Source organism: Colletotrichum acutatum (genome assembly GCF_030867785.1).
Source record: "Colletotrichum acutatum strain CBS 112980 chromosome Unknown BDZ83scaffold_40, whole genome shotgun sequence".
Taxonomy (NCBI): Eukaryota; Fungi; Ascomycota; class Sordariomycetes; order Glomerellales; family Glomerellaceae; genus Colletotrichum; species Colletotrichum acutatum.
This window is the reverse complement of record NW_026849034.1, coordinates 162,424-176,941: the sequence shown is the minus strand read 5'-3', so window position 1 is coordinate 176,941 and position 14,518 is coordinate 162,424. Positions and strand designations below refer to the sequence as shown.

Below are 14,518 nucleotides of genomic sequence, written 5' to 3'. Positions count from 1 at the left end.
TTCATCCATCAAGTCTTGAACCGTTCTTCTCGTCGTCGGACCGAAGACTTTGAATTCGTTTCCAAAGTCTTTGCTTTCTTTTTTCTTTTACCTTGTTGTGCTTGTTTCTCTCTCGAGTTCGAGCCATCCGCGATTTTCCCGGTGTTTATTTTGCATACCCCGTCCTTGGTATCTTGGGTGGCGTCGGCGTTTCGTTGGACAGTAGGAAGACTTTACGACTTGACGGCTCCAACACACCCACGGCTTACATCGGTGTTCTCCCTCCTTCTTGCTCTCAGTTGCTTCTCTGGTTAAGATAACTGGTTGCATCGAATTTGTGTTTGGGTGTCGATTGAAGGATCCAAGCCAAACCCACCTCGAGGCTATCGACAACAGAGCCTTGTCACTGTTCGACACAACGATCGGCATCTCCCCTCTCTACAGTTCCAGCAACCTGGGCATTCTAGCAACCCGGCCGTCCAAGATCTACGGAAACCTCCAAACCTCGGAACTGAGAGTGTACTTAGGCCAATCAGGCCAGTGCCAAAGACAAAGTCGACAATTGGGTCGCCATAGCCCCAATTTCAGATCGAAACCCTTCTCTGCCCTTCTCTCCTCAACCTGTTCGGCCAAGATATACGGCCACTCGAAATCCCTGAAGAAAAGTTTGAGCCAGAGACCTGAGGTTCCCTCGTGAACTTTGGCTAGTGAGAACCCGGTCAGGTTCTCGATCGACATCACGGCCAGCTTCAAGGTGGTCGTTCAGGGCAGAGTTTGCTATCTCCGATGAGTACCACGGTTTCTACGGTTGATTCCGCACTCGCCAAACTCAATTTCCTCCCGTAACACCCACCCTTGATCTTCTTTCTGGGATTCCAAGAGGGTTCCCGGTACCTTGACTGTCACCGAGGGCGCCCAAGAGGGTTCCCGGCACCTTAGCTATCACGAACATACTTCAAGTATTCTTCGGATACAGATAACTTGCTCAGAGACACCATACAGGTTCCCATCGTCGTCTTCATCTCCGGCACTATAAGATGGACTCCCCAATCTCTTCTCTGCAGTCCTCGGACGTAGCAGAAACATCTCACTCATCTTCTTCATCTCCTACACAACCACCTACTTCCTTGGGAGATTTTAGCAAGTTGTTTGAGAATCTGCGAGTCCACGAGACTTCTACTTCATCTACACGTATTCTCTCTTCGCCAGACAGAGACTACTCTTCTTCTTTACATTGCTTTGAGCCTCTTTGCAAGTCAGAGAGCACCTCAAGCAAACAGTCTCAGCCACTTCTTCTCCTCCCTCTTATATTCACCACAGAAGAAATGGCCAGAACTGGCACCAAGCGCAACTACCAGAGTTTGGACTTGGCCGAGGCCAAAAGGCCAAAGGTCGACTCCAAGGACAAGAAGCCTGTCGTCGCTGCCGCCGCCGCCACCGTCGCTGTCGGAGTGGTAGCTCGGGCCTCTTCAGACTCGGGCTACCATTCCGACTCGTCCGCCGCCGCCAACGACAACGACAACGCGGGAGAAAGGCTCTTCAACAAGCAGACTGCAAAGAGACCTCCTCCCAGCTCACAGCTCCCCTTGGCCGCCCGTCTGCAGCAGCGCTTCGGCGCTCGCGACGAGTCCATGGCCTTGGCTTACCCGGAGCAGTGCGGCCGCGGTCTGTACATCTACGCCGACGGCTCCAACATCTCCGTGTCCTTCTTCAATGACTTGAAGAAGCGTATGGGCATGTCTAGAGACCAGCGCCTCTCATCCACCGCCTTCTCCTTCTACGCATTCAGGGGAATACTCGAACGAGGCAGAGAGGTTAAGGAGGGCGTGATCGTCGGATCCCGCAACAACAAGGCCGGGAACAACAGGTCCTCCTCCTCCACCTCCTCCATCCCCCTGTACCTGCAGGAGGCTGAGGCGTGTGATTACACCGCCAAGGTCCTCCAGCGGGTACCCGCAGACACTTCGTCTGCGGGCTCCTTCGCGATGAAGGAGCAGGGGGTCGACGAGACGGTCCAGCACCACATGCGCAAGGCCGTCCTCGACAACCTCGGTGCCCCCGGCGTCATGATCCTCGCTACGGGCGACGGCAATCTTGATGGCGACATGGAGGGAGGGTTCCCCGCCGCCGTGCAGTCCGCTCTCGCGAACGGCTGGGTCGTCGAGGTCTACCACTTCGCCGAGTCCGCCCACTCCACCTGGCGCGATCCGCGATTCCTCCACAACCCGGAATGGGACGGTCGCCTTACATGTCATGCTCTTGACGACTTCGTCTTTGACATGGACGCAAAGCAGCACCAGCCCGCCACCCCGATCGGGGAAGTACCTCGCACAGTGAAGAGGACCAGACGCGAGAGCCGGCCAGCTTACGTGCCGTCTTGGACCCTGCCCCCTACACAACAGGCAGCCTCCGTCTCTCTTCCCCCGGCCGCAGCGGCAGCAGTCACTCCCCCGCCCAGTCCCCCTCTGGAGATGGCACCCGCGACTCCAGAGGAGTTGGCTCAGGCCGGGCAGATAGCCGAGTTGGTGGGCAAGATCAAGCCGGAGTTGATACCCGTCATCGCCGCCTCCCTCCTTCGCGCCGCCTCGACCACTCCTCCTCCTACTGCTCCCACTCCCGCTCCCGCTCCCGCGCGTATTCCTTCCGTATCGCGTGGGGACGCCAATGGCTTCGCCGGCGGTGCAATGGGCTACTTCGGAGCCCAGCTCCCTTCCCCGCCCGCCGTCTCCGCTGCCGCCTTCCCCCAGCCCTACCCTCTCCAGTACCCCCAAGCCACCTCCTACACGGCGACCTTGGGCCAGTACCAGTACAACGGGGTCTGGGGGAACCAGGTGGGCTACTACGGGCACACCGGCTAAGTCTTCGTGACCACCCCTTTTTAAACCCCCCTCTTCTCTTCTTTTCTCTTCCCCTTCTTTAAACCCTTTATTGGTAGTATCGTCCTGGGTTTGCTTAGCTGAAAGGCAGCAACTAGACAGATTTACAGCTTTGGGGAAAGAGGGGCAAGACCGGTATATGGGAGGGATTCGCAGGCCTGAAAGACGGCTCTGGCCCCGTGGATATTTGGAATGGTATACGGGAGGGGTACGCAGGCCTGAAAGACGGTTTTGGCCTCGAGGATTCTTTGGGTCGCCTTCGGGCACATTTTTTTGGCCTTCGGGCAAGCCTTCGGGCAATTTAACTCAGATATATGGGAGGGGCAGCAGGCCTGAAAGACGGCCTGGCCCCGGGGATTTATGGGATTGGTATATGAGAGGGGAATAGGTGCCTGAGATATGGCCCTGTTCCCCGTGGATTTGGGGAGGGAGAAGTGGGCAGGTTGGGAGTTTTTTGAACGCGATACTTTGGTATGACGTTTTTCTCCCTGTGCTGGTGAGCATAAAATGCGCTGGCGGGCATAAGATGCCTTTCTTTAAGCGTTGTTTTGTAAATACATTTTGTTCGTTGATACTTGACTGTTCTGTGTTTCTGTGTGATTGATATTGATTCATTGTACGCCAAAGAACCCATACAATACACGGGGCATGAGGTTGACTGCCTCATTGTTTCACGAACTGACTACATGCCTTGAACTTGGCTATGCTCCCTTCCGATGTCTCTAGTGATCTAAATGCCTCTCTTCTTCTGTTTATTCAGGATCTTGTGCCATCTCCTAGAGAGCTTTGAAATCAAATCTGCCCAACGCCGAATGTAAGAACATTTTCACGCCAACAACGGAAGTAGGCCATCTTCCATTTGGGGAACAACATATCCTCCTTCTTATTGACATCGTATTTCCATGTGCCAGTAGCTAGCGACGACTCAGCTATGAGCGCAGGTCAGCACATCTATCATCGGCCATGGCTCGTCTCTTATTCTTTACCACTTTGCCCACAATCTCAGAGAAGCATCCTCAATCATGGTGGACACACTCAAGGCAACATCCGCATAGCCAGACAAACATGTCTATTAAGCCGAAAAGAGAGAATCGAAGGTTGGCAGCGATAGGACCGTCACTAAAGACCACAGCTCAGACCAACCTGTAAATCAATATACTTCCCTCATGTCTAAGACCGTGGCGATGACTCGCATCAGTACCACGGGACTACCATCTACCATATCTGAAACATAGGCCAGCATCGAGATTGTTAACAGATGGCGTTTTTAGTTCGAATCAAGAGTATTTGATTCCCATTGTGTTCGGGAAAGGTTCGGGGAACGTTGGTTGGTGACGTCTACTAGTCCTTTACGGGGTTTGGCATCGTGAAGTCCTCGCTTGCGGTTTGCAACTACACGAACGAAAAAGATCCAGCAAATCAAGAAATCCTATGACAATGTTGTGAATAAGGCCTCTCAGTGAGCATAAGTGCCACGGACTTATTCAGGACTCAGGGTTTCAAGGAACGATGAGCCGCCATCGTTGAGGTTGAAGTTATACTGTTCGCACGTTTATGATAGTCTCAAGATACCCATAAACAAGCGCCTCGCGCAATCTGAAAAAGAGATGTTGTTTCTTTTCTCCAATCATAAACAGCATCAAAGAGCTAGTTGTTCATGTCATAGGCGAAAATTGCCATTGACGGCAATAGGCGAGATGACTAAGTTCATTGAGAAAGGAAATCTACATGTCTCCGATGCTTGGAAAAATGTCCGCCGTTCAATTTTGGGCACAACCCCATCCTAGCGTTGCGCATACTTCCTTCCAGCCTAGGCGGACACGGTCAATAACCCGAAGTCCCGTCTTTGCGATCGCATGAACAAATGCCATACTTCGGAGACTTTTCCATCGATTCGTGAGGTTCGTCCGGTCTGTAGTTACGCCGGTGCGGGACACTACAACTATGCATTTTTTTTGAGTTTCGGCGACTAACGCCTCTTATCCCCGGACCCCCTACCCCTTCCCTCCCCGGCCGATATTTCCCTTCTCGGCGCCGTTTGTAATGTCCAAGTGCCGCTCCGCAAGCTCCACATCACCTTCCGCTGCGGTGATCTTCCCTTCGATTACATGCCATGTAATTTGTTCAGCGGACTTTCAAGATGTGTACCCTAGGAGACGATAGAAGGAGCGGCTCGTTGAGCTGCCTCAAAATAAACCCAGAAGAGCGATTCTTATAAATGACATTGTTAGGCCACGGCTCTTCTCTCAAGTTTCACCAATCACTTCTAACATTCATCACACTCGTAACTCTCAAAACTACATCAACCAAAGATTCCAAGATCGCCCAAGATGTCTTCAACTCCAGCTACGCAAGAACCTTGGTCGCTCGCCGGCAAGACAGCCATCGTCACCGGAGCGTCTCGCGGCATCGGACAAGCCATCGCCATCCACTTAGCCCGCAAGGGTCTCTCCAAGTTGGCAATCACATACGCCAGCAACTCTGACGCGGCACAAAAGACTCTAGACGAGTGCCGCAAACTCGGGGTAGAAACCGCCATCGCCATCCAAGCAGACGCACTCGACCCTACCTTTGGTCCCAAAATCGTCTCCCAAACGCTCCAGCAGCTTTCCACCACCTCCATCGACATCCTCGTCAACAACGCGGTCCTGAGCGACTACTCCAAGGTGGAGCCCATCAAGGACACGACGCTTCCCGTCTTCCTTCAAGTCATGCAGGCCAACGTGTTCGCCCCCATCTCCCTGACGACCGCCGCCATACCTCACTTGCCCTCTCAGGGCGGCGGGCGCGTCATTGCCATCTCGAGCGTGCTGGCGTACCAGGCCAACTCGGATCCTACCATGACGTACGGGGCCAGCAAGGCCGCCTTCCAGAGCTACACGCGCTCTCTCGCCGAGGCGTTTGGCAAGACCACCAAGGCGACGTTTAACAGCGTCATTGTCGGTCTGACGGCGACGGACTCAATCAAGAATAGTCAGGACTTGTTGCCTGCAGGGTATCTCGACGGGCAGATTCGAGACACGACGGCGGCGGACCGGATTGGGGTTCCCGAAGACATTGCGTACGTCGTCGGGTTCCTTGCTAGCGAGGAGGGGCGCTGGGTCAACGGGGCTGCTGTTAGTGCCAACGGAGGCAATCGTCTTGTTATGGCTGCTCTCGGGTGAATGGGTTTTATTTGATTGGGAAGCTATTCAGACCACGACACTACTATGACTTTTATGGGTACCTCTTGTAGAAAGAATTGCATATAGAAAATAAATCTTCTTTCAAAGCCAATGAGCGACATTTGGAATGGTCTCTCACGGGGGCCGGCCCTTGAACAGCAGCCTAGGTCTTTGGGGGGTTCCTTTCCCTCACGCGGGACCAAGAGGGGCCGGGTGTGGAGGGTTGGCTAGAAGCCGAGGCTGTGTAATATGGCTTCGCGAGACCCGGGCTACCTGTGTTTTTCGCTTAACGCTATAAATCATTCGCAGGTTTTGTTTGACTAAGAGGCGCAGAACCGGAGGTTGATTTTTGAAAGGGAGGACCAGAACAGCACTGTGTCGTAGTTCAGTTGACCGTAATTTGGTATGGCACAGGCGGTTCACATAGCGAGCTATCTCGATGCGGATCGATGGTAATACCATTTCAAAATGAGGACTTGCCCTCTCAGCATGAGGGAAAGTAGCGTGATGTACTATGTGTTTGCAACTCCTCACTGTAGCGGAGAACGATGACTCGAATGCGGCTGGGTCTTGACCGAGGTAAAGATGAACAATAGCAGACGAGAAAAGGATAAAAGACCAGATGGGTGGACTGTCCGCCACATGTCGGAAGCAAAAGGCAGGTACGGCCAGACATAAGAGTATTCCGTCACTACCTAGTATATACCTATATATACCCCTCCAACCTCGTTCCTGTCACCAGTCAGCAGGCGCCCGTTTAGGTCGACGGGTCAGGTCAAACCGGCTGGGTGGTGGAGTGGTCTAAAGTCAACAATCAATCACGCCTACAGCCTACTCGACGACAGGTTACGGGTTCGAGTTCGATTCCCAGAAAGTGCACCAAGAGATGTAGCCACATCGGTGGTGAACTCTTTTTTTGTCTTTTCGTAACTTGAGATGCTTTATGTGATTATTCGTAGGTATGTACAGAGCGAGCGTCAACGGCGAAACATTGTTTCCTACTCAAACCATACTATATGCCGAATATTCAGAATCGTAAGAGACTAATATTTTGAAGAATGGTGGCAGAGGAAAGGGCACCTTAGAATTCTTAACTTGAGGCGGTTGTGCTACTGAAGAATCCGAGTCCACCTGCCTTTCGTTCCGTCCTTGATCCCTACGTTTGCGGCGTCACTAATTTGCGCCGTGCAAGCCTGTATCGCCCTTTGCCCGCTAAGGGGGCCGAAACTCAGATTCAAGCTGACACTTAAAGTAGGTAGCTTGAGGCAATCCAATCAAAGTATCATGAATGACCGAAGTCTTATGCCCTGATATAATCAAGTCTCGGGTTCGGACTTGGGGGTTGTGGTTGAGGATCGGAACAGGGGCGGATGGCTTGCGGGGCCGGACCGTCGAGTTGCGCTTGGCCATTGCCGAGACTTTGCTTAAATGTGTGCTCCATTGGCTATTTGTGCCTCAAGTTGGTGCTCACGGCCCTGCACCTTGCCCTAGAACTTTGTCTTGCTTCAAAAAGTGTCATCAAATCTTCAGCGTATGTGTGGTATTTTATGCGTATGGCGGGGATGGCGGCTTGCCAACCGCACCCCCAAGGGGAATATCAGGCCTCAACACATGCTTCAGAAGCCAGTCGTTGTACTCGTGGCTCATGCCCGAAGACAGAATCGGGTACCAGTGTATCCGGAACGAGGAAAGCGCTTCTGGTCCATGGTGCTCAAATAGTCCAGGTTGGCCACATCCACCACCAGGCTCTCACACTCCCCGGACGTCCTGTCGCCCATCAGGTTATTAGTCCGCGAGATGTCCTGCCGTGACCCCATCAGCCACGGGTGCAGCGTTGAGACGTAGTCGTGGATCGTGGTGTATTCCTTGTTGAACGCCTCGATAACGAGAGGCAGGCCTCGTTTTGACCGGTCAGTGTCGCAGCAGTACGAGAGCTCTCCATCGTCGTTTTCATCGTCTTGTTCTTCTCCTTTGCTGCTGCTGCCCTCTGAATGGTAAACGTCGTCGTCGCCCGGCAGCTCTCCATAGATACAGTCGTCATCGTCAGGACTGGCGTGCTGCTCATGCCACTTGATCCATCCCCGCTGCCAGCGCTCCAAAACGTCGACATGTAAGCTAATAGACTCGATTCTGGGTTCGGAGAGCGGCTGCTGTGAGATGGTGTGCCAGGCAATGTTGCCTGCGAGGTCCTCACGGATGGCCAAGGGTTCGCGCGGCGGGTCCTGGGCGTCCCAGCTCCGGACGACGAAGATGTTCTTGGCCAACCGAGCCTCGGAGCCTCCATAGGAGACTGAGTGCCTCGGGGGTTGGAGAATGACTTGACATAACGGGTGCGGTGTGTGTGAGAAGCATGTCAGGTAAAATTGAAAGAGTTGTTCACCTGCTGCGCCGCATATATCTCGTATAAACCATTTAATTGCTTATAAGGGTTCAAATCTAGAAACATAGTTACGATATACTCACGCTATTTGATGCATTTCTAGCATCCACACCATACTGAAAACGAAGGTAGGTCATTGTCCATAGTCCTCGGAGGGAATGATAACAGCAAAACATGGCTCCTTGACATTTAGTACGGCACGCCAAACTCAGAGCCTCGAAAACAGATGAGTATTCCTAGGAGAATTCAAGCAGGAAGCTTGGATCGCGGCAACACCTTGAAATAGATGGACGGAGAGGCGGAGCTCATGAAGCAGAGCTTCCTTCGACATGGATGGAGGGGCCCCCCCAGTTTGGGTGTAGGATCGCGCTTGCGGCGTCTATTTCTTCGCCAGTGCGCGCTTCCATCGCGCTTCGCCTTCCCGGAGAGAGGCCGACAAACACTGAAAATAAGTGTTCTTGGATTAAGGTGATCCTAGCCAGGCTGCTGAGAAAGTCAAGGCAGAGGGCAGAAGGCCGCTCGATATCGGGGTCGGACTCGGGGGCTGCGGTTGAGGATCGGGGCAGAGACGGAAGGGGTGCGTTGTTGGTGGAGACCGCACTTACATAATATTGCCATCAAATTGGGATTCTGGGATGGGAGAATAAAAATAGCAGTCCAAGCCACACCTTGCGGCGCTTCCCGAGTGGGACGTGGCGAAAGCTGGCACGTGGCTTGGGGGAAAGAGGTGTGGCTCATGCACAGCTTACATAACACTCGCAATACTCTGTCAAAGAGAGCATTCGGGGCATACGAAGTTACGAACACATCAGCATTGGAATGAGTGAATGGCAGATGGATCATGGATACCCGTACCTCGGTGATGACTGACGAACCACTCGGACATTTCGGCAGACCAGGGCAGCTGCCCGGGAGACAAATTATAATTCCCCGAGTTGAAATGAGGCATGCTCTCAATATGATTATCCCGTATTACCGGGCCCGCGGTTCCTCTAGCTGCCCCGTATGGTCCCCAGCTTTCCAATTGGCTTCTTCGTACTCGTTTTCTCCAAGCTCGTTCCTGCTTGTTTGAACTTTGGGATACTTATACCTAGCTTTCAGGCAGTGCCAGAGTGAGCTATGAATGCTGTGCGATATTTTCGGTCATAAGTACCCGTACAAAGATTGATGGCTATGTAGGAATCTTGGAAGAAGTTTGGATCTTTTGGGTGCTGACCGGGTTCCACTCATGGAAGTCAGATTCGAAGATTCCATCATGCGTCACCTCCCTGCCGTGCCTGTCCTTCCAAGCCTTCTTCGACTGACCGCTTCCCGTGTGACCTGGCGATGGCGTTTTCCCCGTAACAAAGAGCATGGGCAGAAATGCTGATCAAGGGACGGTCGGTGATTCGGCACATTGCAAAACACATTGGCTGCAGCTGTTGAGGCAATTTCACACCACAACGGCAAGGGATCTTCATCTCCCCGTGCCCCCCTCATCTTTGGAAAAGGTTCAGTCGAAACACTTTTCTTGATGGCGGTTGAGCGGTACCGGGAAATTTTTATATGGCTGCCTGATTGATGAACGAGATGCGGTTCCACGCGACCAGTGGAACAGATGGGGAGTCTGGATCAGGTACCTTGAACCACAAAGAGTCAATTCCCTCCAAGGCCCAATCATATCCGTCGACAAGGTCACGGCCGGGGGGTTGTATACCCAAGATGCAAAAGCGATGATTGGCAGCTGTCGGTGGAGGGGCTGATCGGCGGACTCAAACTGGAGACCCTTGGCAAGCATGGGCAGCAGTATGGAGACGGGACGGGGGGCGAATGTCACCATCGGGACGCCCGAACTAGTCGGGCCACACGGCCGGTCGCAACCCTTTTCACTTGGGTAGGTACTCTCACTTGGTGCAACTTGTCAGTAGGTTGGATTTGTGAGTGGCTCGCTTCGTTGTCTTGCGCTTGTGGTGGACAGCAGTGTTGTTCAGCGCGTGCTTGTCAAGGACGCGGATCAGAGATCTGATGTGACACGGAGGGAGGCCGTGAGGGCACGTATGGGGGGATGGGGGCGAAGATCGACTGTAAATCATCAGCCGGCAGCTTTTAGCTGAGCTGGAGTTTTGAGGATTGTGTAAAAGGGGGTCTCTTGTTCTTATTTTACGTTGGTTTTTGAGGCGTTCAAGTGGCAAGATGAGTGAACACCAACACCAAATGAGAAGAGGCTACTCGCTGTGCATGATTTACGGCAATCTTGGCTAGGCAGCGAGCTGTAAAACCCCCATTATCCAAAGAGAGATGTTGATAGCACTGAGACCGAGAGAATAGTGTCGTGGAGTGGCACTTGGATGTATGTCGAGGCCGCAGAAGAAATGATCAAAACGCAGTGGACGTGGGGTACCAAGTACGTACGTATCTAGGGTGTTTTGAGGGCCTGTACCCTGTCTAGACTCTCCTGCATGCCCTCAATGTTCCGACGGTGCCTTGGATGTCCTTGAGGACGGGGCCCTAGGCATTGGATAAGTAGGATATCCAACATCAGCCCCCTCAGTCAGCGTGAGCAAAAGCCGCAATGGAAGTCCACTAATCCATCAGGGAATTCCATGATCTTAAGCTTATAGTGGAGGCATCTCACGAGATCTGGCAGCCTGTCTTGGTCAAGATACGAACCCTTCAAGGCGTGCCAAAGTCTGACATGGAAGTCGGCACGCAGATAGTCACACAGTTCAAATCAGTTGTTGATGTCAAAAGTTCAAAGTTTGGATTCTGAGATTCGGATTCAAGAAAGAAGATGTCGGTACGTATCTTGGAGTACCCCTGTACCCACGGATCTTGTACCCTGTACCTTGATCTCCTCCACAGCTAACACCACCTGGGCAGTGACCAGTGACCACGGCCCACGGTCCCATGGTCCACAGACTCCGTCACTCCATCCTCGACGTCGTCCCGCCAGGGTTTCTCATCCTTCGAGCATCCCAAGCTGGGCCAAGCCTCCCTCATCCCTCACCCCATTCCATTCCGCCCTTTTTCTTCTTCCCAACCAGCTGGCTGCTGCGCTACTGCTGTCCGCTTTCCGCTCTTTTATCTCACTGTTCACGAAGCCGATATTCTGCTAGGTAGCTGGCTGGCCTTCGCCCTCGTTCTCGGCATCCTTCCATGGCCGCATCGGGGTCTCCATCCCGCGTCTTGAAATTTCAATTTCCCGTCTCGCCAGAAAGCATCGTCATTTCCTCTCAACTCCTCCAAGGCTCCAAAGACACAGAGGAACTTTGGCTTGCGTCGTCAAATTACATTTGCTTCCTTCGCTCGCGGCATTTCGTCCGAAGCGGGTACCTGCTGTTGCCAGACATGGAAGCGAGGCGCCGAGGGGCTGTACCATGCTTCTCAGTCCGTTCTCACTTTTGGTCGTCTGCTGCTCTGCTCTGCTCTGCTCTGCTCTGCTCCCAGACGGTCGGTGAACTGATGCATATTACATAGCCTATCTATCCGTACCTTACCTCAAGTGATCCCTCACACTCAAAGAAGAGTACTCCTCCGTACCTACATCCGTACGGCAAGGTCCCCGGCATTCGGGGCCGTGCTGTGCATCAAACGATGAGCTGCCAATGCCATTATCCGTACTACTAGTCTGAGATACCTACCCACAGATACGGGTCACTCTCATACTGGCGTAACTGGGTTTAATTCTGCTGCCTCAGCCGCCCTCCACAGTCTCGGCCTCGCCTCACACCTCGCGCCTCACGCCTCACACTGCACGCCTCTCCCCTTCTGCGCTCTCGAGTCTCACACTCACTCTCACTCACGCAGCCCTTTCTTTGCCCATCACTGTTCACATCACCAAACACCAGAAACCGATGCAGGTGGCAGCTAACCCTCGCCCCCCCCCCCCCCCGGGCCCCTCTATCTTAGCCTCCTTGCCCCATCCCTCGGACACCCTGCGCTGGCTGGCTCTGCTTGCTTAGGTGCTTAGGAGCAGCTTAGGTCCTAGGTTCCTCCTAGACGGGGGGCCTGTACCGGGCGGTGTCTTGCTTGTGTTCCGCCACAAACCTCCCCTCCTCCTTCCAATCCCTTCGGGAGCCACTTCTCGCCCCGCGCTCGCCTTTCAAACGCCTCGACTTACTAGGTATCATACACAGAATTTCCATTCGAAGTGGCCTTGTTCCTGTATCTTACTTCGCTTTTCTATACGCTATACGCTCAGAACAAGACTAAAGTAAACATCCGCTTACATTGGAGGGACGATGAACCGCAGCATCTGATCTGACTACATACATCTCTCATTGTCCACCCATCCATCCATCCATCCATCCATCCATCGCACACCTACACGAAATCTGTTGGTCTCATCAAATCCACACCACCTCATTCTTTGCCCATTATTGCAGAACATCACACATACATCCACACACACATCCCTTTGACACTAGCGTCCGAGCCCAAGCTCGGCCCCGTACATACGGATACTGGCACCGCATCATACTGCCATACATCAGCATTCATCCGACTCTATCTCCGCTTTGTCCTACTTTCACCCTAGCCCAGACCGCCGTCGAATCTAGGGCATCCACTCTCCAGTCCGCCTCCCGTTCCTCATATCAACCACGGACGTCCCTTCCCCCCTTTCATCATGGGCACCATTTGGAGAACAGAACCTATCCCACCTCACCTATTTGACGATATGGCGTCGAGTTCAAGCCGGAAGCCTCAGATCTTCGTCCACTTCGAATTTGGTGTCTCATTCTCACCCAGACATGCACCCAACCAACACTCCGTCACGTACGCCTCTCGTGGTTTCCGTGATCGCGCCCAATTTCCCAGACAAGTCCCACCAACAAATACAAATTATCTAGCAGAGCCCTCACACTCAGCCCATCAACATCAACCTCAACATCATCATCAACCCGCACGATCTTCACCACCCATCCAAGAATACTACGCACCTCAAGCGCAACCACCCATGCCGCCACACTATGAAGTCAGCAGACAATCTCGACAAGAGAGTCGGTCGAGCTCCTCACACGAACGAGGCAGCTCAGCCCCGCCGCCATGGAACGACAGCCCCTGGGACGCCGAACCGGATGCTCTGGGAAGCTCAGCGCTGCCGCGTCAACGACCCCGGGCTCAGAACGCCCCCGACTACTGGAAAGCGTTGCCCGAAGTCCCGTCACGTTTCCGCCTGGGCGAGGACGAGATGCCGTGGTCGGCCTCATCGTGGCCAGGCGAGTTCGGCATGCCCGACGAGTCCGAGGTCAACGACTACTCTTCCGAGCTGTCCATGAAGTTCCGCGACGTCTCCCTCACCAACGCCACGCCGGTGGCCCGCGAGAGAGGGGACGACGGGCGGAGACATGACCTTGAGGCGCTCTCCGCGGCAATGGTCACCGTCGACAACGGCTTTGAGAACCAGTGGTGGTACCAGGGCGAGCGACAGCAGATCAATGCGCCGGGGGTGGTGGCTGGCGACTTACACACGACGACGACGACGGCGACTGCTGAGGCGGTGGTGCCTCCTCCTCAGACCCCTGTGTACCACCACCAGCAGCTCGGGGGCTATGACACGAGGGAGTCGATGGGGTGGGTGACTGCCCAGGGCGGGGATTCCCACACGAGCATGATGAGCGCTACGATTTACAACCCGAGTGTCTTGGTGTCACCCATGTCGGAATACGCGAGCCCCCGCCTTCACCGGTCGATGACTACGAGGTCCGAGGAGCTCTTCTTTTATAGCTAAAAAGGATGATTCATTCGAGCATGAAATGTTTCAAAGCATGGCGTACAGGTTTATCTTATTAATGGCGGTGTTTTTGGATCACTGAGATCCAGGAGTACATTTGGGATTCACCGTGGTTTGGTCTGGATAGACTAGCTTATCTTGGTTGGATATGGAGTTTTCTGTTTAGTTGGAGCTTTCTCGCCGAAGGATATATCCAATACGTGCCCAATTTCTTGATGACAAGAAGGGCCCTGATTCGAGGGAGAGAAGCGTGGGCTTTCTTCCCCCTCGACCGAAAAAAATAATTTTTTTACCCCATTGGCGTTCCGCCCCTGTTACCATGTTTCCCATCCAAGAACAATCCCCCCATCCTGAGACTCTTTGTTACAAACCTGAACACGGGGAGCACAAACAGCCAAGACAGACC

At 53.5% G+C, this 14,518-nt stretch overlaps 4 protein-coding genes across 4 annotated transcripts; 3 read left to right on the top strand and 1 right to left on the bottom strand.

Annotated features, from left to right (window-relative positions):
• Window positions 1-1,304: 1,304 nt before the first annotated feature.
• BDZ83DRAFT_751621 (uncharacterized protein) lies at window positions 1,305-2,837 on the top strand (the record flags this gene model as incomplete). The annotated part of the gene is made up of 1 exon (XM_060514078.1): window positions 1,305-2,837. One exon carries the CDS (start codon window positions 1,305-1,307, stop codon window positions 2,835-2,837), a length of 1,533 nt encoding a protein of 510 aa, XP_060365631.1.
• Window positions 2,838-4,848: 2,011 nt separating this feature from the next.
• BDZ83DRAFT_619267 (uncharacterized protein) lies at window positions 4,849-6,127 on the top strand. The gene has a single exon (XM_060508112.1). It carries the CDS (start codon window positions 5,186-5,188, stop codon window positions 6,017-6,019), a length of 834 nt encoding a protein of 277 aa, XP_060365630.1. The 5' UTR covers window positions 4,849-5,185; the 3' UTR covers window positions 6,020-6,127.
• A 1,535-nt stretch (window positions 6,128-7,662) lies between these two features.
• BDZ83DRAFT_651208 (uncharacterized protein) lies at window positions 7,663-9,348 on the bottom strand (the record flags this gene model as incomplete). The annotated part of the gene is made up of 2 exons (XM_060510435.1): window positions 7,663-8,336; window positions 9,255-9,348. The coding sequence occupies 2 exons, from the start codon at window positions 9,346-9,348 to the stop codon at window positions 7,663-7,665; spliced, it is 768 nt and encodes a 255-aa protein (XP_060365629.1).
• Window positions 9,349-13,056: 3,708 nt separating this feature from the next.
• Window positions 13,057-14,109, top strand: BDZ83DRAFT_719102 (uncharacterized protein; the record flags this gene model as incomplete). The annotated part of the gene is made up of 1 exon (XM_060512144.1): window positions 13,057-14,109. The coding sequence occupies one exon, from the start codon at window positions 13,057-13,059 to the stop codon at window positions 14,107-14,109; it is 1,053 nt and encodes a 350-aa protein (XP_060365628.1).
• Between the last annotated feature and the right edge of the window lie 409 nt (window positions 14,110-14,518).

Excerpts from the sequence above, each read along its gene's own strand:
- BDZ83DRAFT_619267 (XM_060508112.1), top strand. The coding sequence starts at position 5,186 with ATGTCTTCAACTCCAGCTACGCAAGAACCTTGGTCGCTCGCCGGCAAG.